Below are 25,919 nucleotides of genomic sequence, written 5' to 3' on the forward strand. Positions count from 1 at the left end.
AATGGCCTGTTTCCCTTATCATCGTTAGTTTTTTGCATATCTTTCATTCATTGTTCTTTATCTCTCCACATCACCGTCTATATCTCTCGGTTCCCTAATCCCTAACCAGTCTGAAGAAGGGTCTCGATCCGAAACGTCACTCATTCCTTCTCTCCAGAGAAGCTGCCTGTCCCGCTGAGTTACTCCAGCTTTTTGTGTCTATCTTCGGTTTAAACCAGCATCGGCAGTTCCTTCTTACACATAGTCCTATGTGCTCCTTGGTTATCCTCTTGTTTTTAATGTACCTCTAAAAATCCTTGGGATTTCCTTAATCCAACTCATCAATGACATTTCATGGCTCCATTTGGCCCTTCTAATTGCCCAGTTGAGTTATTTGAGCAGACGAGTCAACAATAACAGCTAAGAACACACAGAAAACTGATGACAATTCATGTATCTTTTATTTATAATGAATGATCTCTTGCTCTCTTGCTATCCACTTTGCTGCTGTAACACTGTAAATTTCCCCGGTGTGGGACGAATAAAGGAATATATTATTACTATTATTATTATTTCCTGCTTGCTTTTAATGTCTTGAGCCTCCGTCTCATTTCTGCTTTCTAAACCCTACATACACTTCCTTTTTCTACTATCACTTTGGTTGTCTAAGGTTCCCTTACCTTGCCATCTTTATCCTTGCTCCTTCCTGATTCACAAATTTTAATTTAATACATTAATCAGGTCCTCTACCTCTTTGGGTCTTTCTTCAATCCAATATTTCCCAATTCCAACCTCCAACATTAATATTGGAAGCATTGTGGCTATGAATACTTTGGGATTCAGTTGAATATTGCCTGTTGTCATAGAATACAGAACAGTACAGCACCGGAACAGACCCACAATGTCCATGCTGAACATGATGCCAAGACTATCACATCTACCTGCACAAAACGCATATCCCTCCAATACTTGCATATCCATAGACCACAGACTTGGAGACTGATTCTTTCGATGTAGGGGTGATGCTCGAGTACAGTGTTTCTCAACCTTTTTACCCTTGCGGAACCCTTGAAATAATTTTCATGTCTCAGGGAACCTCTACATAAAAATTATAAGAAAATAACTGCAGATGCTGGTACAAATCAAAGGTATTTATTCACAAAATGCTGGAGTAACTCAGCAGGTCAGGCAGCATCTCGGGAGAGAAGGAATGGGCGACGTTTCGGGTCGAGACCCTTCTTCAGACTGATGTCGGGGGCGGGATAAAGGAAGGATATAGGTAGACACAGGAAGATAGAGGGAGATCTGGGAAGGGGGAGGGGAAGGGAGGGACAGAGGAACTATCTAAAGTTGGAGAAGTCGATGTTCATACCACTGGGCTGCAAGCTGCCCAGGTGAAATATGAGGTGCTGTTCCTCCAATTTCCGGTGGGCCTCACTATGGCACTGGAGGAGGCCCATGACAGAAAGGTCAGACTGGGAATGGGAGGGGGAGTTGAAGTGCTCGGCCACCGGGAGATCAGATTGGCTACATAAAAATTATGATATATCTTTATATATCTTGATAAATAACACTTAAACAAATACAACTGAGACCTCCGTGCAAACCTCTCCCGCGGGCGCGGCAACCGCTGTTGGGTGCAAGCCTCTCCGGCGGGCCCAACATCCCTCCCCCGACTGACGATCCGTGGACCCGTTGGCGGCTGGGGAGTGTCCCCCAGGGCCGTGGGCGGGCGAGGGGCGACAGGAAAGAGGAGAGGGAGTCACTCACCTCGGCCCCGGGCAGCCAGAGCCAGCCGACCGGTCCACCTGATGGGGGGGGGGGGGCGCATTTATTAAAGTTTCAGCTGGACGGCTCGGCAACCCCCCCCCCCCCATTGGCCGCCACTCCCGTCACTCGGGCAGGGTCCCATTCTGACGTCGAACGCGGCTGATGGCAAGTAGATAACAGGCTGAAGACTTTATTATAATACCCAAGAATTTTCCAAGAATATGCCGTACGTGTATAATAAAATTACAAATATGAAATTAAACACAAAAATGACTCAAAATGCATTTACGTATGATTAGCCTATTTATCACTAGTTCTATTGGAACCCCTAGCGACCTCTTGTGGAACCTTAGGGTTCTGGGGATCCCCGATTGAGAAACACTCTAGCAGAAAGATCATTAAATCATTGCAAAACGCAATCTGTCTCTCCCTCCAGAAACCAGAAATGAATCTGATTTTTGTTTTGTGGGTAAACTGGCATAAGGAGCTGACAGTTGAATCTTATATTCAGCATTATTGCCAACAATGTGCCCTCCTGACCTATTCGACACTTAAAGCTTAGTTTTCTGTAAATTTCACTTTGGACTATTGCCTATCCAAAAGTCTTTTAAATGCAACGAATGTATCTGCTTCAACCACCAACCCTGGCAGTGAGTTCCAGGCCCTCACCACCCTCTGTATAAAACACTGGTCACAGACTTTCAGCCGGAATATTGTCCTTTCACCACAACCCGTTGCCTTCTATCAGTAAGCATGTACCAAATCCATATGACCAAGTTATATTATATCGGCAAGACCAAGCAGAGACTGGGCGACCTGTTCACTGAACACCTACGCTCAGTCCGCCTTGGCTTACGCGATCTGGCAGTTGCCAAACAGTTTAACTTCCCTTCCCAATCCCATAATGACCATTCTGTCCTCGGCCTCCTGCACTGTCAGAGTGAGGCCACACACACATTGGAGGAACAGCACCCCATATTTTGCTTGGGCACTTTGTAACCCAGCGACATGAATTTTCAAGTAACGCTTGCTTTCCCTCTCTCTCTGCCCATCCCCAGGCCTAGGCAGTTTAAGAATAAGGGGTAGGCCATTTAGAACGGAGATGAGGAAAAACATTTTCACTCAGAGAGTTGTGAATCTGTGGAATTCTCTGCCTCAGAAGGCAGTGGAGGCCAATTCTGGATGCTTTCAAGAGAGAGCTAGATGGAGCTCTTAATGATAGTGGAGTCAGGGGGTATGGGGAGAAGGCAGGAACGGGGTACTGATTGAGAATGATCAACCATGATCACATTGAATGGTGGTGCTGGCTCGAAGGGCCGAATGGCCTACTCCTGCACCTATTGTTTATTGTCGATCGTTTATTAGAGTTCTTTTTTTTAGTTTCGTTTAGGGATTCAGCGCGGAAACAGGCCCTTTCGGCCCACCGGGTCTGCGATGACCAGCGATCCCCGCACATTAACATTATCCTACACCCACTAGGGACAATTTTTTACATTTACCAAGCCAATTAACCTACAAACCTGTACGTCTTTGGAGTGTGGGAGGAAACTGAAGATCTCGGAGAAAACCCACGCAGGTTAGGGGGGGGAATGTACAAACTCCGTACAGACAGCACCCGTAGTCAGGATGGAACCCGGGTCTCTGGAGCTGCATTCGCTGTAAGGCAGCAACTTTACCGCCGTACCACCGTGACCGCCCTCTTGGTAATTTCACCCTTTGTGTTCCTTCGTTATGGACCATTGTGGACTCCACCTCCCCAGAGTCATCAATTCAGACTCTGCTTTGTTCTGTACCTTCCCATATCTCTAGTGTCCCCCTCCTTGACTCCCAGTCTAATAAAGGGTCTCGACCGGAAACATCACCTATTCCTTCTCTCCAGAGATGCTGCCTGACCCGCTTAGTTACTCCAGCTTTTGTGTCGATCTTTACTATTAATCACCATTGTCCTCATTACATATCCTCGCTTCGGCCATTTTATTTCAATTCCTTCTTGTACTAATAATCTTAAATATTAAATGAACCTTATTAGTGCCAAAGTATATGACTGCACTCTGGAATCATCCTGTGATTGGTTGCACAAATCAAGAAACAAGACATTAACATTTTCAAATTGCAGAGGTATTGGGAATCAAAGAAAAGGAATGACGATTCACAACAGTGGGAAAAATACCCAAATTATTAATGTCAAGGAAAGCGTAAACCACACTTAACTGCTTCGTCATTCCTTTAATATGAAAATATTACACTTCCCTTTTTTAAAAATGTACAGCCCTATTTCCGAAGGTGGACCTTGTCATCAATAGTAAATTGGTTGATATAGCATTAAGGTAGTAATAATATGTTATGAATTATATTGAACTATAAAGGTTTATAAACTTTAATAAATTGTTTATTTTGACAGTTTGTTCACTTCAAACTCATTTTATTTGATTGCCAATGATGCGTTCAAGGGTCTTGATCATCTCGAATATCTGTAAGTAAATGCCAAATCTTTCTATTAAAAAGAAATTTGGACACTCCAGATTATGTGATTATTTGTAATCATCCACGTACTGTAACAATGATTATTTTTCTAGTTTTATAGAGAATAATGAAATACAGTCCATTTCAAGCTCTGCTCTTCGAGGTCTCAGGGCTCTCACTCATTTGTAAGTATTTTACTGCGAATTAATCAGTTAACAGCGAGGTAAGTTTCATTGTAGAATTGTTCAAAGAAGTTTTTGGTTTCCAATGGGTTTCTCGGAACGTAACTCCATCATAAGTTGAGGAGCACCTGTCATCCCATATTTTGGTATATCTTCTAATCACTGCCCATGTAATGCATTATCTATAGTCTTCTGGAATCAAGACATACTTAACATCCTGTTTCTGTACACTGTGGACGGCTTGATTGGAATCATGTATGGTCTTTTTGCTGACTGGTTAGCATGCAGAACATAGCTTGTCACTGTACCTCGGTACACGTGACAATAGTAAACTTAACTAAAATGAACTGAATATTTTTTAAATTTTCGGAAGGAAGCCATTCAGCCTGTTTTGTGCTGTATGCTGTATGCCATCAACTCCATTCTCCCGTTTATTTCCTACATTTGTACATCAGCGTTCACTTCCTGATGAAGTTGCCCTATTCCTGTTCTAAACTAATATTTCCATGGATTGCTGAGGGAGTTCTGCATTGTTAAAATCATCTTCTTTCAAGTCAAGAGGCGAGAGTCAAGAGTGTTTTATTGTCGTGTGTCCCAGATAGAACAATGACATTACTACTTGCTACAGCACAACAGAACATGTAAACATAGATAATAATAACAACAACAACAACAACAACAACAACAACAACAACAATAATAATAATAATAATAATAATAATAATAATAATAGTCTATTGTAGTTCAGAGTTTATTTGAGGTTGTGGTGTTTAATATCCTGATAGCTGTAGGGAAGAAGCTGTTCCTGAACCTGGACGTTGCAGTTTTCAGGCTCCTGTACCTTCTTCCCGATGGCAGGGGTGACATGAGAGTGTGGCCAGGGTGGTGTGGGTCTCTGATGATGCTGGCTGCCTTTTTGAAGCAGTGACTCCGATAAATCCCTTCGATGGTGGGGAGGTCAGAGCTGGTGATGGACTGGGCAGTGTTCACAATGTTTTGCAGTCTTTTCCGCTCCGGGACGTTCAAATTGCTGAACCAGGCCGTGATGCAACCAGTCAACATGCTCTCTACTGTACACCTGTAGACGTTGAAGAGAATCCTCTTTCAGTCCAATATTAAATTAAGATAACATAAAAGAGTAGTGCACATCATGCTAACATAAAAACAAAAATGCTGAAAACACTCTTAAGAGTCATCGAGTGAACAGCCCGGGAAATAGGCCCTTCGTCCCAGCTTGCCCATGCTGACCAAGGTGCTGCATCTTCACCAATTCCACCTGCCCATGTTTGGCTCATATCCCTCTAAACCTTTCCTATCCTATTACAGTTTCTGCCTCATCTACCTCCTCTGGCAGCCCATTCTGTTCCACCACTCTCTACCGTTCCACCACCCTCTATGTGAAAATGCTGCCCCTTAGATTTCCATTACATTTTTTCCCTCTCATTTTTAACATATGTCCTCTGGTATTTGATTCCCCTATTCTGAGTGAAAGACTGTGCATCTACCATATCCACTTCATGATCTTCTGCATCTCTATAAGATCACTTCTCATCCCCCCTACGCTCCAAGAAATACAGTCCTAGCCTGCCCAACCTGTCCCAATAGCTCAGGCCCTCAATTGCTGGCAACATCCTCATAAGTCTTCTCTGCACCCCTTCCACGGTGACCAAAACTGAACACAATACTCCAACCGTGGCCTCACCAGTGACTTAAATACAGCTGTAACATAACATCCCAACTTCAACAAGTATTCCACCGGGTGGCGCCGTCAGCGATGGCAGCCTCGCCGACGGTCTGTCTGTCTTTTCGTCTTTTCTGTTATTTTTAGTGTGTTTTAAACGTTTGTATTAATGTTCTCTGATTTATTTTATGTGGGGGGAGGGGGGGGGAGGGGGTCAGGGGAAACATTTTTTTCAATCTCATACCTTGCGGGAGATGCAATTGTTTTCCGGATCTTATCTCCGGTCGCTCTGCGGCCTAACATCGTGGAGCTGGCGGCCTTGCCCGAGACTGACTTTGAGCCCCACCGCGGGGCCTTGCCTGGGATCGACGCTCCAATTGTGGCCTGCGGATTTCACCATCGAGGAGCTCGCAGTCTCGGATAGAGACTGATGTCGGAAAGCTCCAAAGTCACAGGAGGTTCTAGCCCTGACCTGGGGTCCGATCGCCCAGCGCGGGGAGCTGAGATACCCCCGATGCGAGAGCTTGATCGACCCGACACGGAGGGTCCGACCGCTGGCTAAGATCGTCCCGGAAGGCTCGGGGCCCCTGACCGCGGGAGGACAAAGAAGGAAAGAAGATTGAACTTTTTCTTCGCCTTCCATCACAGTGAGGAATGTGGAGGAGTGACTGTGGTGGATGTTCATGTTAAAATGTATTTTGTGTGTTTTGTGACTGTACGGCAAATCAAATTCCTTGTATGTTGCAAAACATACTTGGCTAATAAAGTATGATTATGATTATAATTATTAAAGTCAAAACCCTGACTGATGAATGTCAATGTGCCGAACGCCTTCTTGATCACTTTACCACTTTCAAGGAACTATGTACCAGCACTCAAGGAACTATATACCAGCACCAGCACGCTCTCTGTTCTACAGCACTCCTCAGTGCCCTGCCATTTACAGTGAAGGTCCTGCCTCCCCACAAAATGTAACACCTCACATTTATCTGCATTAAACCCCATTAACCATTCCTCAGCCCACTTGCCCAACTGATCAAGATCCTGCTGTAACCTTGAATAACCATCTTCGTGATCTACAGTATCACCCACTTTAGTGTCATCTGCAAACTTGCAATCGTGCCTTGTATGTTCCCATCCAAATTGTCGATATAAAGCACAAACAGCAATAGGCCCACAATCGATCTTGAAAGCACACCACGAATTACAGGCCTCCAGTCTGAAAGACAACCTTCCATCATCACCATCTGCATTCTTCCACGAAGCCAATTTTTTATCCAGTCGGCCAGCTCTCTTTGGATCCCATGCAATCTAACCTTCCAGAGCAGCCCACCATGCGGAACCTTGTCAAATGCCTTCCTGAAATCCATTTATACAATGTCTACAGCTCCGCCCTCAAACTTCATTGATCACACCTTCAAAAAGCTCCATCAAATTCATGAGACATGATCTCCCATATACATAACCATGCTGACTATCCCTAAATCAGCCCTTGACTATCTAAATTCATGTGTACCTTATCCCTCAGAATACACTCTAGTAACTTTCTGATCACAGATGTTAGACTCACTGGCCTATAGTTCCCAGACTTATCCTTGCAGCCCTTCTTAAATCAAGACACAGCATTTGCCACCCTCCAGACTTATAGCACCTCACATGTATCTGACGATGACTATAAATCCCAGCCAGGGCACCGGCAATTTCTTCTCCCACTTTGGGTCGAGACCCTTCTTCAGACTGATGACGTTTCGGGTCGAGACCCTTCTTCAGACTGATGACGTTTATGGGTCGAGACCCTTCTTCAGAATTCAGTACTCTCTCATAAATCAGCAATCTTACTTTTATGAGTTATACCTCACGTTCCTCTGCCTGTTATTACTCTAAGGTGTGACCATAGTGCCCCCTTATGACATGGAGTGGGTAATCATATCTTGTGTAAATGTATTTCTCCAGCCATCCTGAGATAAGCCTTCACTGGAACTGATATACGACTTAATCTCAGGAACATGCAGATGGTCATTATAATTGAACTCACTCAATTCAGAATATGAAATTTATCTTCACGTAGTCTATGCACACTTTCCTATAACTGTCTTCAGTTATTTTTATAGATCTAGAAGTAAAATGAATAAGGTAATAGTTCAAGAATTATATCTTACTAATATTTGTCTTTTACTTTTTTTTGCTTTCAACAGAAGTTTGGCGAATAATAACCTTCAAACACTTCCGAAAGACTTATTTAAAGACCTGGATGCATTAACCAATGTGTAAGAACTATTGGTGCCTCCTAACACTTTGTGCATTGTTTTAGTGCTGTATGATTAGAACAATACTTTGCAGAAAGGGCCAGCAGTTTCATGGTTATATATCACAGCTTTGTAACCAAAAAGGAAATTCAGGACTCAAAGTTCTGGAGTAACTCAGTGGGTCAAGCAGCATCTCTGGAGAACAGGGATAATTGACGCAATTGGTCAGGACCCTTCTTGTTGGTGTGGGTATATGGGAAGGTCAGGACTCCTGTGCAGGCGTGTTTGTGAATGCAGAAATCCTGAAGTCCCAATACAACTGATCAAACTGGCAAGTATGTATGGGAACAAAAACTGCAGATGCTGGTTAAAATCAAAGGTAGACACAAAATGCTGGAGTAACTCAGCGGGTCAGGCAGCATCTCAAGAGAGAAGGAGTGGGTGACGTTTCGGGTCGAGACCTTTCTTCAGACTGATGTCAGGTGAGGGGAGGGGGCGGGACAAAGATTGAATGTAGTCAGAGACAGGAAGACTAGTGAAAGAACTGGGAAGGGGGAGGGGATAGAGAGGGAAAGCAGGGACTATCTGAAGTTAGAGAAGTCAATGTTCATACCGCTGGGGTGTAAACTGCCCAAATGAAATATGAGGTGCTGTTCCTCCAATTTGCCCTGGGCCTCACTCTGACAATGGAGGAGGCCCAGGACAGAAAGGTCAGATTGGGAATGGGAGGGTGTGTTGAAGTGCTGAGCCACCGGAAGATCAGGTTGGTTAAACTGGCAAGTCTTCCGACGTAGGTTCCTGTGGTGGAACAGGAACTTTCTGTGAAATGTTTCCAGTGGTGGATCGGGAGATTTCTCTGTCATGTTTGCAAATTGCAATTACTTTTGAAAAATTGATTGTGTCAACTTAAATGAATGAATGTTTCTGTGGACTTTTGATGTACTGTGGAACTCATGTCTTTACATTATTCCAGCTTTTTAAAATTGGATTATTTTAACTACTATTTGTGAATTTCAGATGTGGAAGTCCACCTGTATGAGTCAGGGATCAGGAATGATGTTCAGGGAAGTCAGAGAGAGTTGGAGTCAGGGTTTGTCGATGATGGGGCAGTAGAAGGGTGAGTGGGGCAGTGAGGCATGTGATCAGACCATTGGGTGGGAGAAGCTGGGGAAGTCAATACGATGAGGAAGTCGCAGCTGGGTTGGTGTGGGTGTATGTGAAGGTTAGACGTTGAGTAATAGGACTTATCTTTACCAAAGTCCAAGTGTACAATTGCACAGGTTAATCCAGAAGAGATTGACAACAGTTGCGTATCAAAATGTCAAGAGTCAAGAGTGTTTTATTGCCACGTGTCGCAGATAGAACAATGAAATTCTTACTTGCCGCAGCACAACAGAACATGTAAATATGTGTAGGAAAAAAAACTGCAGATGCTGGCTTAAATCGAATGTAGACACAAAATGCTGGAGTAACTCATAATCCTCCAACATTTTCGCCACCTCCAACGGGATCCCACTACTGGCCACGTCTTCCCATCTCCACCCCTTTCTGCTTTTCGCAGAGACCGTTCCCTCCGTAACTCCCTGGTCCACTCATCCCTTCCTACCCAAACCACCCCCTCCCCAGGTACTTTCCCCTGCAACCGCAGGAGATGCAACACCTGTCCCTTTACCTCCCCCCTCAACTCCATCCAAGGATCCCGACAGTCTTTCCAGGTGAGGCAGAGGTTCACTTGCACCTCCTCCAATGTATCCGCTGTTCCAGGTGTCAACTCCTGTACATCGGCGAGACCAAGCGTAGTCACCCATTCCTCCTCTCCAGAGATGCTGCCCGTCCCGCTGAGTTACTCCAGCGTTTTGTGTCTAACTTCGTTTTAAACCAGCATCTGCAGTTCCTTGCTACACATATATATGTATGTATGATCAAAACATTCTGATCTAATTTCTCTAATGTCCCGCAAATGGTGAAATAAGCAAGTGTCATCATTAATTGAAATTTTATGCAGTGAACCATTTAAAGGCTTGGAGATGCCTGACAAATCTGTGGCCTTTGGTTTAGGTTTACATCAAGTAGGTGCCAGACACATTGTTTCCTGCCCATAGCTCCTCATAATTTAAGCCATAAATGGCCCCAACAAAGCCCTGACGCCTTTGGCAGAAGCAGCATTGAAACCTGCAGAAAGCTGACAGAACATTGTTGGCAAAAACATTGAAACAAAAGTTCTGGTCCTTTGATTTTTTTGGAGGGGAGTCATTATAAACTCCAGTTAAGACATCCCAGGTTCCTGCCTACTTTCTAACTCTTAAATACGGGACAAGGTGACGTCACCGCCCCGTGCCCCACGTGACCTCACCCAGCCAGCGGCCACGTGCTCCCGCTCTACCAATGGCGGTCGCCCGGGCCAGGAGGCGGGTTGCTACGCAACCTCCGTTAGGCGAACACACACTCGGCCCCGCTCCCCGAACACACTCCGTTAGCCTACAGTGTCCGGGCCTACAGCGGCCCCTGGGCCTACAGTGTCAGGGCCTACAGTGTCCGGGCCTACAGTGTCCGGGCCTACAGTGTCCGGGTCGACAGCGCCCCCTGGCCTAATGCGGGACAAGGGCGGTCCCGTACGGGACAAACAAATTTAGCCCAAAATACGGGATGTCCCGGCTAATATGGGATAGTTGCAACCCTAAACCTGGTTGAACATTTTCTGTGCCTCATGGAAAGAGGCACTCTCTCAGCCAATGGTAGCAGGGAAGTTCCAGGACCCAACAATTCTGCACAATAAATCATTCACCCAAAAGAAATTTTAGAGGCCTGTAATTTAGTGCCTGAAGTATGATACAAGTTATGCACTTGATAAGCGGAAAGAACTGTGATTGATTGGGAAGGATCAATTATTAAAAGGATCATGGAGCACGGCAAAAGAGGTAACCAAAGAGATAAAAGAAAGGTGTAAAAAATAGAGGAAGTGTAACAGGATGAATTGAATCATGATCTGAAGTTGTGATTCAACCTTGAGCCTGGCTGCTTGCAATATGCCTCATTTATAAGATGAGATGAATCCTTGAGCTTATTTAAGTTTCACCTAAACAAATATAATAAACGAGAGAGAGAAAAAAGTTCCGTGTGTATATATATCCAGCCTGAAGCCGCAGCTTGCTTCCGGCCACGTGATCAAGTGTATTAAATGCATCTTCGACTTACGATATTTTCGATTTACGATGGGTTTATCGGAAGGTAACCCCATCATAAGTCGAGGAGCATCTGTATATACTCTAGGGGCAATCTACAGAATCCAATTAACCTTCAAACCTGCATGTCATTGGAATGTGGGAAGAAACCGAAGCACCCGGAGGAAACCCACACGGTCAGAGGGAGAACGTGCAAACTCCACACAGACAGCAATCGAGGTCAGGATCTCTCTGGCTCTGTACGGCAGCACTGTGCCAACTCTGCCCAGTGCAGAGGAGATGATGTCATGACATATTACTGAGTAATCACAACATGCTTTGTTTTGTCTCAAACATCTGTGGTCTCATCTAATACAGACAAATGGAATTAGTGTAGAGATTAGTGTAGACAAAAGGCAGTCACAGTGGCGCAGCGGTAGAGTTGCTGCCTTACAGCGAATGCAATGCCGGACACCCGGGTTCGATCCCGACTGGTTGGTGCAGACTTGCTGGGCCGAAGGGCCTGGTACCACATAGTACAAAGCGAATTTACAAAAAACTCTGCTTTAAGTGTCGAATAGGTCAGGAGGACACATTATTGGCAACAATGTTGAATACAAGATTCAACTGTCAGCTCCTCATGCCAGTTTACCCACTAAACAAAAATCAGATTCTAAAGTCTAAAGTAAAGACTCCATGATTCAAAGGTAGACACAAAATGCTGGAGTAACTCAGCGGGTCAGGCAGCATCTCGGGACAGAAGGAATGGGTGGTTTCGGGTCGAGACCCTTCTTCAGACCCACGGGTGACGTTTCGGGTCAAGACCCTTCTTCAGACCCACAGGTGACGTTTCAGGTCAAGACCCTTCTTCAGACCCATGGGTGACGTTTTGGGTCGAGACCCTTCTTCAGACTCATGGGTGACGTTTCGGGTCGAGACCCTTCTTCAGACTCAATGATCCAAATGTGATGTTGCTCAACACATGCAAATTTCACACATTGCCATGTTAAATTTTCTTCAAAGTATTTCATCCACATTGACGTTTTATCAAACTTGTTTTTGCTGATTGGCATATTTGCAAAATGAAAAGCTTTTCCAAATTGGGGAATTGAAACCTGTTTGCAATGAGCTTCTGAGTCAAACTTGTAATGAATATGATCAGTTGTACTCGGTCTGTGTGGAGACATTCCTGTGTCTTCTTCGGAGGCGGTTGGCAGGCCTGGTTCTACCAGGACCGGGGATGGAGGTGGTTCTCTCGGCCTATGCCGATGACGTTCTTCTTACGTTTACTGATCCTGTTGACCTGCGGAGGATGAGCGAATGCCAGCAGGTGTTCTCAGCTGCTTCGTCCGCTAGGATCAACTGGAGTAACTGGAGTACAGGGGCTGAATGGCCTCCTCCTGCACCTATTGTCTATTGTCTATTGTGTCCGGGTGCTCCGGTTTCATCCCACTCTCCAAAGTCGTACAGGTTTGCAGGTTAATTGGCTTCGGTAAAATCGTAAGTTATCCCTAGTGTGTAGGATAGTGCTAGTGTACGGATTGATCGCTGGCTGGCGTGGACTCGGTGGGCCGAAGGGCCTGTTTCCACGCTGCATTTCTAAACTAAACTAAACTAAACAAAAGCTTTTCCAAATTGGGGAATTGAAACCTGCTTGCAATGAGCTTCTGAGTCAAACTTGTAAATGCTAATTAGGAACTCCTCCAAGTCTTGCACGGCAGGAAACCACTCCCTCCTCCCCACAACCCACACACAAAAACCCCCAGCTTCCAAATGACAATTACAGGGCATGTGTGACAATACAATTCTTCACAAGGACCACGAGTTATTGACTGAAATTCTAGCATAGCTCAGCATTTTTGTGCCAAAACATAATATAAGTGATTAAAAGGATGTTTGGGCAATTCCTGGGCCAGTACCTCCTTCCACAAATGAACAACGTACTGTACTTTCCCTTAGTATAACACACACATGCAAGGGCAATGCATCGAGGAACCAAGTGGCATATAAAGTTTGCTTTCATATTCATTGCCCAATATTGTGCTGCTCAGCTGAGGCTACCAAAAGGAATACTTATCAAATGGAGGGAAGAAGCCTGCTTCATTGTTATTTACAGGACCTGATGAAAGAAACTTCAGTGGACAGAATAGGCAGGAGCTTAGCAGGGAGCGAGGAAGGACTGCTGTAAGGAGTTGCACGTATTTTAGTATGCAAAGCGTGTCAGGTAAGGCGGGTGAACTCAGGTTGTGGATAGGTGCGTGCAACTAGGGTTGCCAACTTTCTCACTCCCAAATAAGGGCCAAAAGGTGACATCACCGCCCCGCGCCCCACGTGACCTCACCCAGCCAGCGGCCACATGCTCCCGCTCCATCAATGGCAGCCGCCTGAGCCTACACTGTCCATTAGGTGGCGCCCGGGCCTACACTGTCCGGGACTACAGCGGCCCCCGGGCTACACTGTCCGGGCCTACAGTGGCCAGGCCTACAGTGTCCAGGCCTACAGTGACCGGGCCTACAGTGTCCGGCCCTGCAGTGTCCAAGCCTACAGTGTCCGGGCCTACAGCGCCCCCCCCCCCCCCGGGCCTAATACGGAACAAGGGCGGTCCCGTACGGGACAAACCAATCTAGCCCAATATACGGGATGTCCCTGCTAATATGGGACAGTTGGCAACCCTATGTGCAACTGGGATGTTGTAGCCATTACAGAAACCCGGTTACAAGAGGGGCAGGGCTGGCAGCTTAATGTTCCAGGACACAGATGCTACAGGAGAGATGGAGGTGGGGATAAAAGAAGAGGGGTTGTTGCTTTATTGATCAAGGAGAATGTCACGGCAGTAATCCAAAATGACATTACTGATGCTTGTCCAGTGAGGCTATATGGGTGGAGCTGAGAAATTTAAAAAAGGGGATGATCAATTTGTTGGGAATGTACTACAGGACTCCAAATAGTCAAAGGGAATTAGAAGACCAAATGTGCCAGGGGATTACAGCCAACTGCAAGACTCATAAAGTTGTCACGGTAGGGGAGTTTGGGATCAAGTGTATCCCAGGAGGAGTTTTGAGAACTAAGGAGCATGTTAAAGAAGGAAATCAGCAGGGCAAAAAGGGGCCAGGAGATAGCTCTGGTAGATACTATTAAGGAAAATCCAACTTTTTTGTATACGGTCTGTGACGGTCATAGTGCTAAAGGTTTAGACGGGGCTAAATTTGTCAAATGTGTTCAGGAAAATTTCCTCAGGCAATATGAAGAGGGTCCTACACGGGAGAAGGCAACGTTTGATCCAGTCTTAGGAAATTGGGTGGTGCAAGTGGATGAAGTGTTTGTGGATGAGCTCTTTTGGGACCAGTGACCACAATTCTATTAGATTTAAGATAGTTATGGATAAAGACAGGTGGGCCCACGAGCTAAAATTCTAAATTGGGGCAAGGCCAACTTTGAAGGTATTCAACAGAACTCAGTCAATTTCTTTGGAGAAGGTTGTTGGCAGGAAAAAGAACATCCAGAAAGTGTTGTAGGAAAATAACTGCAGATGCTGGTTTAAATCAAAAGTAAACACAAAATGCTGGAGTAACTCAGCGGGTCAGGCAGCATCTCAGGAGAGAAGGAATGGGTGACGTTTCGGGTCGAGACCCTTCTCAGAGTCTGAGATCTGAGATGCTGCCTGACCCGCTGAGTTACTCTAGCATTTTGTGTCTACCGTCCATAAAGTGGAATGCTTTTAAAAGTGTAGTGTCGAGTTCAGGGCATGCATGTTCCTGTTAGAGTGAATGGTACGGCAGTAAGGATATAAGGAAGCTTGGATAATGAGAGAAATGAAAGCTCTGATGAAGAATAAGAAAGAAGGCATGGTGCAGGTACAGGCAGGTGGGATCAAGTGTAACCCTGAAGGGATTTTGAGAACTGAGGTCAATGTTATATTTGCGCGATGCAGGTTACGACAAACTGCAATAAGATGATCAACTAGTTAGTCTGCTTTGGAAATACAACCGAAAGATACAAAATGGTGAGAATAACACACATTTCCTAAAATACTAACATTGGATCTTTAATATTAACCTAACTAAGAAATAAGATCTTGATTAACTGTCTCATCTGGATGAAGATACTGTAATATGTCCACAATACCTCCATTATGAGTGCTTTGAATTGAGGTCAGATTACAGTGTGTGCTGGATTCACAGTGTGACCATTGTTGGTTAATTGGCTTGGGAAATGTAAAAATTGTCCCTAGTGTGTGTAGGATAGTGTCAATGTGCGGGGATCGCTGGTCAGCACGGACCCAGTGGGCCGAAGAGCCTGCTTCCGTGCTGTGTCTCTAAACTAAACTAAAGCTGCCACTTCTTCCTGTTGATCGTTGCTTTGTCCATTCGGTCTCTTGTCCACTCCACCACCTCCTCCTTCACGCCCAGAGCCGCTGACATACTCCACCTTGACAAATGTCAACAACTACAGGGGGGGGAGGAGGAGGCGGTGGTGGAGGGAGCAGCGCAGTGGACAAAACAGCAGGAGGAGGAGGGGGAGGAGGAGGAGGAGGAGGAGATGGTGGAGGTGGAGGAGGAGGAGGAGGAGGAGGTGGTGGTGGAGGAGGAGGTGGAGGAGGTGGTGGTGGAGGAGGAGGAGGAGGAGGAGGAGGAGGAGGAGGAGGAGGAGGAGAAGGAGGTGGAGGAGGAGGAGGAGGTGGAGGAGGAGGAGGTGGAGGAGGAGGAGGAGGTGGAGGAGGAGGTGGGAGTGGACAAAGCGATGGCTGACAGGAAGAAGCGGCAGCTGGTGAGATGGGAGGGAGCCCCACGGTGACCGAGGGCATCCTGTTGGTGGTGGCGGCCCAAGGAAATCTCTGCCAGCCAGGGGCTACAACGTGAGCCGCAAGAACGGCCGCATCAACCGGACGTTGCTGCAGCTGGTGAAGAAGGACTCGCTGGTGCAGACCAACGGCATCGATGCTTAGACTTAAGGTGAAATGACACAAGTGCTGCAGTAACTCAGCAGACTGAATCAGTCAGAAAAAGGGCCCCGACCCAAAACAGCACCTATCTATGTTTAGTTTAGTTTAGTTTAATTTAGAGCTACAGGGCGGAAACAGGCTCTTCGGCCCACCGGGTCCGCGCTGACCAGCGATCCTCGCACATTAACACTATCCAACACCCACTAGGGACAATTTTTACATTCACCAAGCCAATTAACCTACAAACCTGTACGTCTTTGGAGTGTGGGAGGAAACCGAAGATCTCGGAGAAAACCCACGCAGGTCACGGGGAGAACGTACAAACACCGTACAGACAACACCCGTAGTCGGGATGGAACCCGGGTCTCCGGCGCTGCATTCGCTGTAAGGCAGCAACTCTACCGCCGCGCCACCGTGACCACCCACATTCTGCAAAGATGCTGCCTGACCTGCGGAGTTACTCCAGCAATTTGTGAGCGTATTAACGAGCATCTGCAATTCTTTGTTTCTACTGCATACAATGATAATACCGTACTCAGTTAGGGCGGACACCATCCTCCCCCCCCCTTATGGTCCATTATAATAAGACATTACTTGTATTTCCTTCATGCTAAAACAAATTTTCTTTAAGGAGAGTGGAAAGAAATATATGCTTTTATGACCTTGAGATGTTTGAAATGTTTTATAGACAATTATGTAGTGTATTCTACATATATATTCTACTTTTGTGACTTGGGAAGTTTGGAATCCAATCTGACTACAAGCAGCAATAAGACGTTAAAATATCTGTTTGCTCGATGGGATAAATATTGAGCAGTTATTGGAGAGATTCCGTTCCTCTTTGTCAAAATTTGTCGGAGTCTATAATGGAAGGAAAGAATGCTACTACTGATCTGTAACTGTTAAGTATGGGCCTTTAATAAAATAAGTGATCTTATTGATTTTGATAACAAATATCATGCTTTTTAAATGTGACTATAGGATTTGCCTCATGTCATCAACTAAAACTGCTTTTCTTCACAGAGAACTTGGCGGCAATTCATTCCACTGTGATTGCAAATTGAAATGGCTGGTGGGATGGCTGGCTAACACCAATGCAACAGTTGATCAGATCTATTGTGCAAGCCCAGTGCAGTATCAGGGAAGGAAGATAAGCAGCCTCCCGCTCACAGAATTTGACTGCATGATTGCAGGTGACTCAATCAGACTGTCACATATATTTGTGCATGGAGTTGAGTTTAGTTTAGTCTAGAGATACAGTGCGGAAACAGGCCCATCGGCCCACCGAGTCCACACCGACCAGCGATCCCCGCACATTAACACCATCCTACACACACTACAGACAATTTACACATACACCAAGCCAATTAACCTACAAATCTGTAGGCCTTTGGAGTGTGGGAGGAAACGGGAGGTGTCGGAGAAAACCCAGGTGGTCACGGGGAGAATGTACAAACTCCGTACCAACAGCACCCTTTGTAGTTGTAGTTAGAATTTAGGAGTTGTAGTTTGAATTTCCAAATTGGTGGTATCACGCAACCAGAAAATTGCAAATTTCAGTGTAAACAGACCTTTGTTATTTACATGTAGATGGCAACATCTCGAGCGTTTATTCTGAGGGGAAACAGGCTGATCTGGGTAGTGGATGCTACCAAAGCAATGATCAATGCTTCCATCAGATTGATCAACAGATGTACACTGTAGTTGATTTGATTCCCAATAGTTCCTGCCCCATCCAACAGCACAGATGAAGGTATCATCTGGGTACTTACATTTTGGAAAAATACTTTTCTCATTTTATTGATTTGATTCCACTTGATTATATTTCTTTAAGCATTGCTATCAGTAGACAAAACCAAACCAGAAATATTTCCTGGAGATTCTCCACTTGAAGTATCCCTGGAGAACTAGACATCTCTAGTCCTACATTTAGACTGGTTACTTTAGAAAACAAAATAGTCTCATCAACATGCATATTCGCCAATCTCTTTCTAATGTGCTGGTTTGTCTGAAGTGTTTTCTGCTACATGAGATTCTTACACCGATCAGCCAAAACATTATGACCACTGACAGGCAGTGAATAACATTGATTATCTTGTTACAATGGCACCTGTCAAGGGGTGGGATATATTAGGCAGCAAGTGAACAAGTCAGTTCTTGAAGTTGATGTGTTGGATGCAGGAGAAATGGGCAGGAGTAAAGACCTGAGCGACTTTGACAAGGGCCAAATTGTTATGGCCAGATGATTGGGTCAGAGCATCTCTGAAACGGCGAGGCTTGTGGTGAGTACCTACCCACAGTGGTCCGAGGAGGGACAAACCACAAACCGGTGACAGGGTGTTGGGCGCCCAAGGCTCATCGATGCACGAGGGCAACGAAGGCTATCCCGTCTGGTCCAAACTGACAGAAGGTCTACTGTGGCACAAGTCACAGAAAATGTTAATGGTGGTCACGGGAGGAACGTGTCACAATACACAGTGCATCGCACCCTGCTGCGTATGGGGCTGCACACGGAGGACCAACAGCATATTAGGCAGGTGGTCATGTTTTGGCTCATCAGGTCATAATGTTTTGGCTGATCGGTGTAAGTCATTTATGAGGGAGGAGAGTTGAGGTGATTTAAAGTTAAATTTGTCATTGCATTGTCTTTGCTTTTCTTTTCCTTAACGCTCTAAACCCTCTACAATGATGGGGGTGAAAATGGACCACTGTTGAGCACCAGTGTGGGATGTGGGGATGTATCCATTTGAACATGCTTGCACAGTAGAGCCCAACACCTTTGGAATAAATAGGCCTTTAAAAATTCAGTTTGATTTTATTAATTTTTTCCAGAATTCTTTCCTACCTTTTTGTTACCATGGGACTGAATTGTAGATTATCAGTTGTGCGACTACATCTGTGGAGAATGAAGTTGGGTATGGTGCCCACAGTTGCTTTAACTGATGCTAGGGTTGTCAACTGTCCCGTGTTAGCCGGGACATCCCGTATTTTGGGCTAAACTGGTTTGTCCCGTACGGGACCGCCCTTATCCAATATTAGGCCCGCGGGCTGCTGTTGGCCGGGACAGTGTAGGCTAACGGAGTGTGTTCGGGGAGCAGGGCCGAGTGTGTTCGCCGAACGGAGGTTGTGTAACAACCCAACTCCCGGCCCGGGCGGCCGCCATTGGTGGAGCGGGAACACATGGCCGCTGGCTGGGTGAGGTCACGTGGGGCGCAGGGCGGGGACATCACCTTGTCCCGTATTTGGGAGTGAGAAAGTTGCCAAACCTATCTGATGCACACTGGTGCTTCTCCTCATTCCCAGTGGTCTTCCCTTGTGCATTCCACGTCCTATGCTTGTTCCCAGATTGATATCTGCTGTACATTCTGGTGAATGCAACATAATCAAAAAGTAAACTTAATTTCACTTGTAGTTTTTTAAAAAAAGATGGTTATCTAATTCCTAGTTGTGGTGAGAATTCCTATTTTCAGTAATGCATGAATGACAGTCACAGTTAATGTATGGTGGTTTTTTTTCTTTTCATAGATTTTGCTCCTTACCAAACTCTGAAATTTCAATCCATGTCAGTTGAAAGCTTCAATTACATGACGGATATTTACGTGGTAATTGCACAACCTATGGCTGGGAACTGTACCATCTTGGAGTGGGATCACGTAGAAATGGTCTTTAGGAATTTTGACAACATTACTGGTATGGATGCTTTTCCATTTACATTGGGGAAACAACATTATTGGCCTCTGTTAATCGTTTCTGATTTTCCTTTTGGATTTCCGCACAGGCACTTCAACAGTTTTCTGCAAGCCGTTGATCGTTGGCACCCAGCTCTTTCTGATTGTTGCCCAGCTCTTTGGCGGCTCTTACATATATAAAAGAGACACTTCTGCCAACAAGTTTATTAAAATACAGGACATCGATATCTTAAAAATAAGAAAACCGAATGACATTGAATCTTTTGAAATCGAGGGAGAATGGTTCTTCATTATTGCAGACAGTTCAAAGGGTGGAATTACCACCCTCTACAAATGGAATGGAAATGGATTTTATTCTCATCAGTTATTGCATCGTTGGTACAGGGACATAGATGTGGAATACATGGAAATAGCCAACAACCCACACTTGATCTTGTTGAGCAGCTCACAACGGCCAGTGGTCTATCAGTGGAACAAAGGGAAGAAGGAATTCACTTGGCGCATTGATATCCCCGATTCAGAAGATGTACACGCGGTCAAACATTTCAAGACGAAAGATAACCTGTACATTTGCTTAACAAGATTTCTTGGTGACTCCAAAGTAATGAAATGGGAAGGCTCAATGTTTGTGGAAGTACAGACATTTCCATCAAGAGGATCCATGGTATTGCAGCCCCTTCATATCGATGAATGGCAATACGCCTTTCTGGGAAATGACTATTCATTCACCCAGATTTTCCAATGGGACAGAGACAAGAAGAAATTTGTGAAATTCAATGAAGTCTTTATCCAGGCTCCAAGGGCATTCACCTCTGTATTGGCAGACAACCGTGAGTTTTTGTTTGCATCGAGCTTCAAAGGACCCACGCAAATATATGAACACATTATGATCGACACAAGTGGGACCTAAAAAAGGCTGACCCAGATCTGCTTACGTTTAACGGGAGATTTGTGGAACCACATAGACAAATGCTTATCTTAATGAAATCCTTCTGTGATCTTGTATTGCTCTATGTCAACATAAAGTCTGTTGTAGTCAACACTGCAAAGAAATCAATAATTTCTGTTACTTTTCAGTAACCTTGCATTTAAGTAACATTTTTAACTCTTCAGAACATTGCCATTAACCTGCACATATGGAATTGGTACTTTAATGCAAAATCACCATTGGTTGGAAATTGCTAAGGTAACCGACTGGATTGTTCTGCGAAGACATGATTAAGACTAAGTCTAAGTCCACAGACGAAGACTGCATCCATAAGTCTGAAATACTATTGCATAAAAGAGCTCAGTCATGCACGTAGACATCGAACAGGCAGGCTGCTGAATATAATTTCATGAGATTCTGCATCATTTATGCCTTTCCGGTGTTCAGTGTGGGTCACTTAATCAAAAGCGGATCTGCACAATGCTGGGAGATCTGCTGAGAGTGTTGTGGGAGCGAATTTTTGTGTTTAACCTGTACCCTGAGCCTGCAGTCACATGGGGTTTTCTCCGAGATCTTCGGTTTCCTCCCACACTCCAAGATGTAGGTTAATTGACTGGGTAAATGTAAAAAATGTCCCTAGTGTGTGTAGGATAGTGTTAATGTGCGGGGATCGCTGGGCGGCGCGGACTCGGTGGGCCGAAGGGCCTGTTTCCGCGCTGTATCTCTAAAAAAAATATCTAAAAACCCCATATCCCTTGATTCCCTTAGCCCTCAGAACTAAATCTACCCCTCTTGATAACTGCAGGCCGCAGGCCGACCACACCCATCTTTCTCTGGCTGTGTACTGTTCCACTCCTCCTGGTCATATCTGACACCCTGTGTCTCATTTTCATCTCCAGCTTTTGACATTTGCTTTACTCAATTTTTAATCAGATCCCCTCCCTCTCCTTTCCAGCCTTCTACCCCCTGCTCTGTCAGTCCGCAGAAGGGTCCCCACCCAAAATGTTGGCGGTCCATTCCCTCCCCTGATGCTGCTGAACTGCAGAGACCCCAGTCCTTTGTTTTTGCACTATTATTGTTTGTTGTTTGCTTGTTGTTTTGTGCCTACGTATGTGTGCATACATATATCATCCATATATATAGGAGTACGCAAATATATACACTCACTGAACGATTTTTTCTCTCTGGTTTATTATATTGTTGACAGTGTGCTATGTTTCCATATTCTGGAGTAACTCAGCAGGTCAGGCAGCATCTCTGGAGAGAAGGAATGGGTGATGTTTCGGGTCGAGACCCTTCTTCAGTCTGAAGAAGGTTGTCGACCCGAAACGTCAGCAGTCCGAAGAAGGGTCTCAACCCGAAACGTCACCCATTCCATCTCTCCCGAGATGTTGCCTGACCCGCTGAGTTACTCCAGCACTTTGTGTCTACCTTCGATTTAAACCAGCATCTGCAGTTCCTCCCTGCACATGTTTACGTATTCTGGTGCAAGTAAGAATTTCATTGCTCTAACTGGGACATGTGACAATAAAGCACTCTTGGCTCTTGACTCTTGATTTGCTGTTCCCCATTGAGTTTAATTACCTCTTAGTGGCGCTGATGGTAAAATCAACGTCCCAATGTTCTTGCACTTGATTGTACCACAATAGAACCAGGGGCACCTATGCGTTTTGTGCTGCCTGTGTAACTTCAGGTGGTACCTGCCCACATTTAAAAGGCAGTACATTTAATCATTCCCTTTGCACAAATAAAACCACCTGCAAAATGAACAACACAAGGTGGTTTCAAACAGAGCCATGAATAGAATGGATGCGGATTCTTAGGTGACAAGGTGAATCTAATAGAGTCATAGAGTGATACAGCGTGGAAACAGGCCCTTCGGCCCAACTCGCCCACACCGGCCAACAATGTCCCAGCTACACTAGTCCCACCTGCCTGCGCTTGGTCCATATCTAGGGGTGCCAACTTTCTCAATCCCAAATACAGGACAAGGTGACGTTACCGCCCCGCACTCCACATGACCTCACCCAGCCAGCGGCCACGTGTTCCCGCTCCAACAATGGCGGCCGCCCGGGCCGGGAGGCGGGATGCTACGCAACCTCCATTAGGCCACATTATTACCTCCACTTACCCTGCAGGTTGTAGTCAACAGTCCCATGACATGAATGGGATTAGGCCGAGGGTAGAGGGAGGTGGCACAGCACCGTACAGCAGGGCAGAGGCATCGGCTACCACTTTCTTTTAGACCAGATTTTCTTTAATGTCAAGTCCAAAAATCTAACATGTCGACCACAGTTTAACAAAGATTCTTGATTAGTGCACAGCTGTTGGGTTATGGGGAGAAGACAGGAGAATGGGGTTGAGAGGAACGATAGATCAGCCCACAATTGACTTGATGGGCTGAATGGCCCAATCAGAATCAGAATCAGAATTACCTTTATTGTCATCCAAAAAAACAAGTCTTTTGGACGAGATTTCATCACCCACAGTCCAACAATCCTGCTCCTTAATGACTTACTGCAGCAAGTGGACCCGTTGGGCCCAAATCTCTCCTGCATTGGTGCAGCACCCTCTCCTCTCCCCTCCCCCCCCCCCCCCCACCCCTCCCCATCCCCTCCCCATCCCCTCCCCCCGCTCCATCTCCCCTCCCCCCCCCCCCCCACCCCCCCCCCACCCCCTCCCCATCCCCTCCCCCCGCTCCATCTCCATCTCCCCTCCCCCTTCCACTCTGTCCCCCTCAACCCCCCCTTATCCCTCACCCCCCCCTTATCCTCCCTCCACCCCCCTTTTCATCTTTAAAATATGAATAACTTAAAAAATATAACACCAATTTCAATGAAACTTCTTCCATTAGCACCAAAGGGACGACGGTGAGTAAGGTGGGCCTAGAATTGTCGCGCTATCGTGTACCGTTTTGGCTGTAGTTCAGGAACAAACAAACAAACAAACGAGAGTCTTAGTGTATAGAAGATGGAACACCAGTACCAAAACACTGGAAGAACTCAGCAAGTCAGGCACAGGAATGAAGGAACAGACAATGTTTCAGGGCTCGGCTTCAAACTTGCTGTATCAGGTTTCAGAGATCACCCAGCTACATCTGCAATAGTGACAGTGTCAATCAGGTCAGTCCATCACAGGGGCAGGGTATGGTGGAGAGAGACGCCCCTCCAAATAGAGGAGATGGGCCACATGAGTGAGGGAGTGGGGAGTGAGTGAGTGGGGGAGTGAGTGAGTGGGGAGTGAGTGAGTGAGTGAGTGAGTGAGTGGGTGAGTGGGGGAGTGGGTGGGGAGTGAGTGAGTGGGGAGTGAGTGAGGGAGTGAGTGGGGAGTGAGTGAGTGGGGAGTGAGTGAGTGGGGAGTGAGTGAGTGGGGAGTGAGTGAGTGAGTGAGTGAGTGAGTGAGGAAGTGAGTGAGTGGGGGAGTGAGTGAGTGGGGGAGTGAGGGGGGAGTGAGTGAGTGAGTGAGTGGGGGAGTGAGTGAGTGAGTGGGGAGTGTGAGTGAGTGAGTGGGGAGTGAGTGAGTGAGTGAGTGAGTGGAGTGAGTGTGTGGGGAGTGAGTGAGTGGGTGAGTGAGGGGGGAGTGAGTGAGTGAGTGGGGGAGTGAGGGGGGAGTGAGTGAGTGAGTGAGTGGGGGAGTGAGTGAGTGAGTGGGGAGTGAGTGAGTGAGGTGAGTGAGTGAGTGAGTGGGTGAGTGAGGTGAGTGAGTGGGTGGGGAGTGAGTGAGTGAGTGAGGTGAGTGAGTGGGGAGTGAGTGAGTGAGGTGAGTGAGTGTGTGGGGAGTGAGTGAGTGAGGTGAGTGAGTGTGTGGGGAGTGAGTGGGTGGGGAGTGTGAGTGAGTGAGTGAGGGGGGAGTGAGTGAGTGGAGTGAGTGTGTGGGGAGTGAGTGAGTGAGGTGAGTGAGGTGAGTGAGTGTGTGGGGAGTGAGTGGGTGGGGAGTGTGAGTGAGTGAGTGAGTGAAGTGAGTGAGTGGAGTGAGTGTGTGGGGAGTGAGTGAGTGTGTGGGGAGTGAGTGAGTGTGTGGGGAGTGAGTGAGTGAGTGAGTGGAGTGAGTGGAGTGAGTGTGTGGGGAGTGAGTGAGTGGGTGAGTGAGGGGGGAGTGAGTGAGTGAGTGAGTGAGTGGGGAGTGAGTGAGTGGAGTGAGTGAGGGGGGAGTGAGTGAGTGGGGGAGTGAGTGAGTGAGTGGGGGAGTGAGTGAGTGAGTGGAGTGAGTGGAGTGAGTGAGTGAGGTGAGTGAGTGAGGTGAGTGAGTGAGTGGAGTGAGTGAGTGAGTGAGGTGAGTGAGTGAGTGGAGTGAGTGTGTGGGGAGTGAGTGGGTGGGTGAGTGGGTGAGTGGGTGAGTGAGTGGGTGAGTGGGTGGGTGAGTGGGTGGGTGAGTGGGTGAGTGAGGGAGTGAGTGAGTGAGTGAGTGGGTGGGTGAGTGAGTGAGTGAGTGTGTGGGGAGTGAGTGAGTGGGGGAGTGAGTGAGTGAGTGGGGGAGTGAGTGAGTGAGTGGGGAGTGTGAGTGAGTGAGTGAGTGAGTGGGGAGTGAGTGAGTGAGTGAGTGAGTGAGTGAGGTGAGTGAGTGGGTGGGGAGTGTGAGTGAGTGAGGTGAGTGAGTGGGGAGTGAGTGAGTGAGGTGAGTGAGTGAGTGGAGTGAGTGAGTGGGGAGTGAGTGAGTGAGTGAGTGAGGTGAGTGAGTGGGTGGGGAGTGTGAGTGAGGTGAGTGAGTGAGTGGAGTGAGTGTGTGGGGAGTGAGTGTGTGGGGAGTGAGTGAGGTGAGTGAGTGAGTGGGTGGGGAGTGTGAGTGAGTGAGGTGAGTGAGTGAGTGGGTGGGGAGTGTGAGTGAGTGAGGTGAGTGAGTGAGTGGGTGGGGAGTGTGAGTGAGGGAGTGAGGGAGTGA

The 25,919-nt window shown here is 46.5% G+C and overlaps 1 protein-coding gene across 1 annotated transcript in view; it reads left to right on the forward strand.

Moving 5' to 3' along the window:
* lgi1b (leucine-rich, glioma inactivated 1b) overlaps positions 1-22,321 on the forward strand; it is a 35,812-nt gene extending 13,491 nt beyond the window's left edge. Inside the window, exons 3-8 of the mRNA XM_078413728.1 lie at positions 4,151-4,222; positions 4,326-4,397; positions 8,271-8,342; positions 17,448-17,617; positions 19,950-20,114; positions 20,203-22,321. Coding sequence (XP_078269854.1) covers positions 4,151-4,222; positions 4,326-4,397; positions 8,271-8,342; positions 17,448-17,617; positions 19,950-20,114; positions 20,203-21,023 — 1,372 coding nt within the window. The 3' untranslated portion in view covers positions 21,024-22,321. The remainder of the gene's footprint in view (positions 1-4,150; positions 4,223-4,325; positions 4,398-8,270; positions 8,343-17,447; positions 17,618-19,949; positions 20,115-20,202) is intronic.
* Positions 22,322-25,919: the final 3,598 nt, after the last annotated feature.

This window comes from Rhinoraja longicauda, chromosome 16 (genome assembly GCF_053455715.1).
Source record: "Rhinoraja longicauda isolate Sanriku21f chromosome 16, sRhiLon1.1, whole genome shotgun sequence".
NCBI lineage: Eukaryota > Metazoa > Chordata > Chondrichthyes > Rajiformes > Arhynchobatidae > Rhinoraja > Rhinoraja longicauda.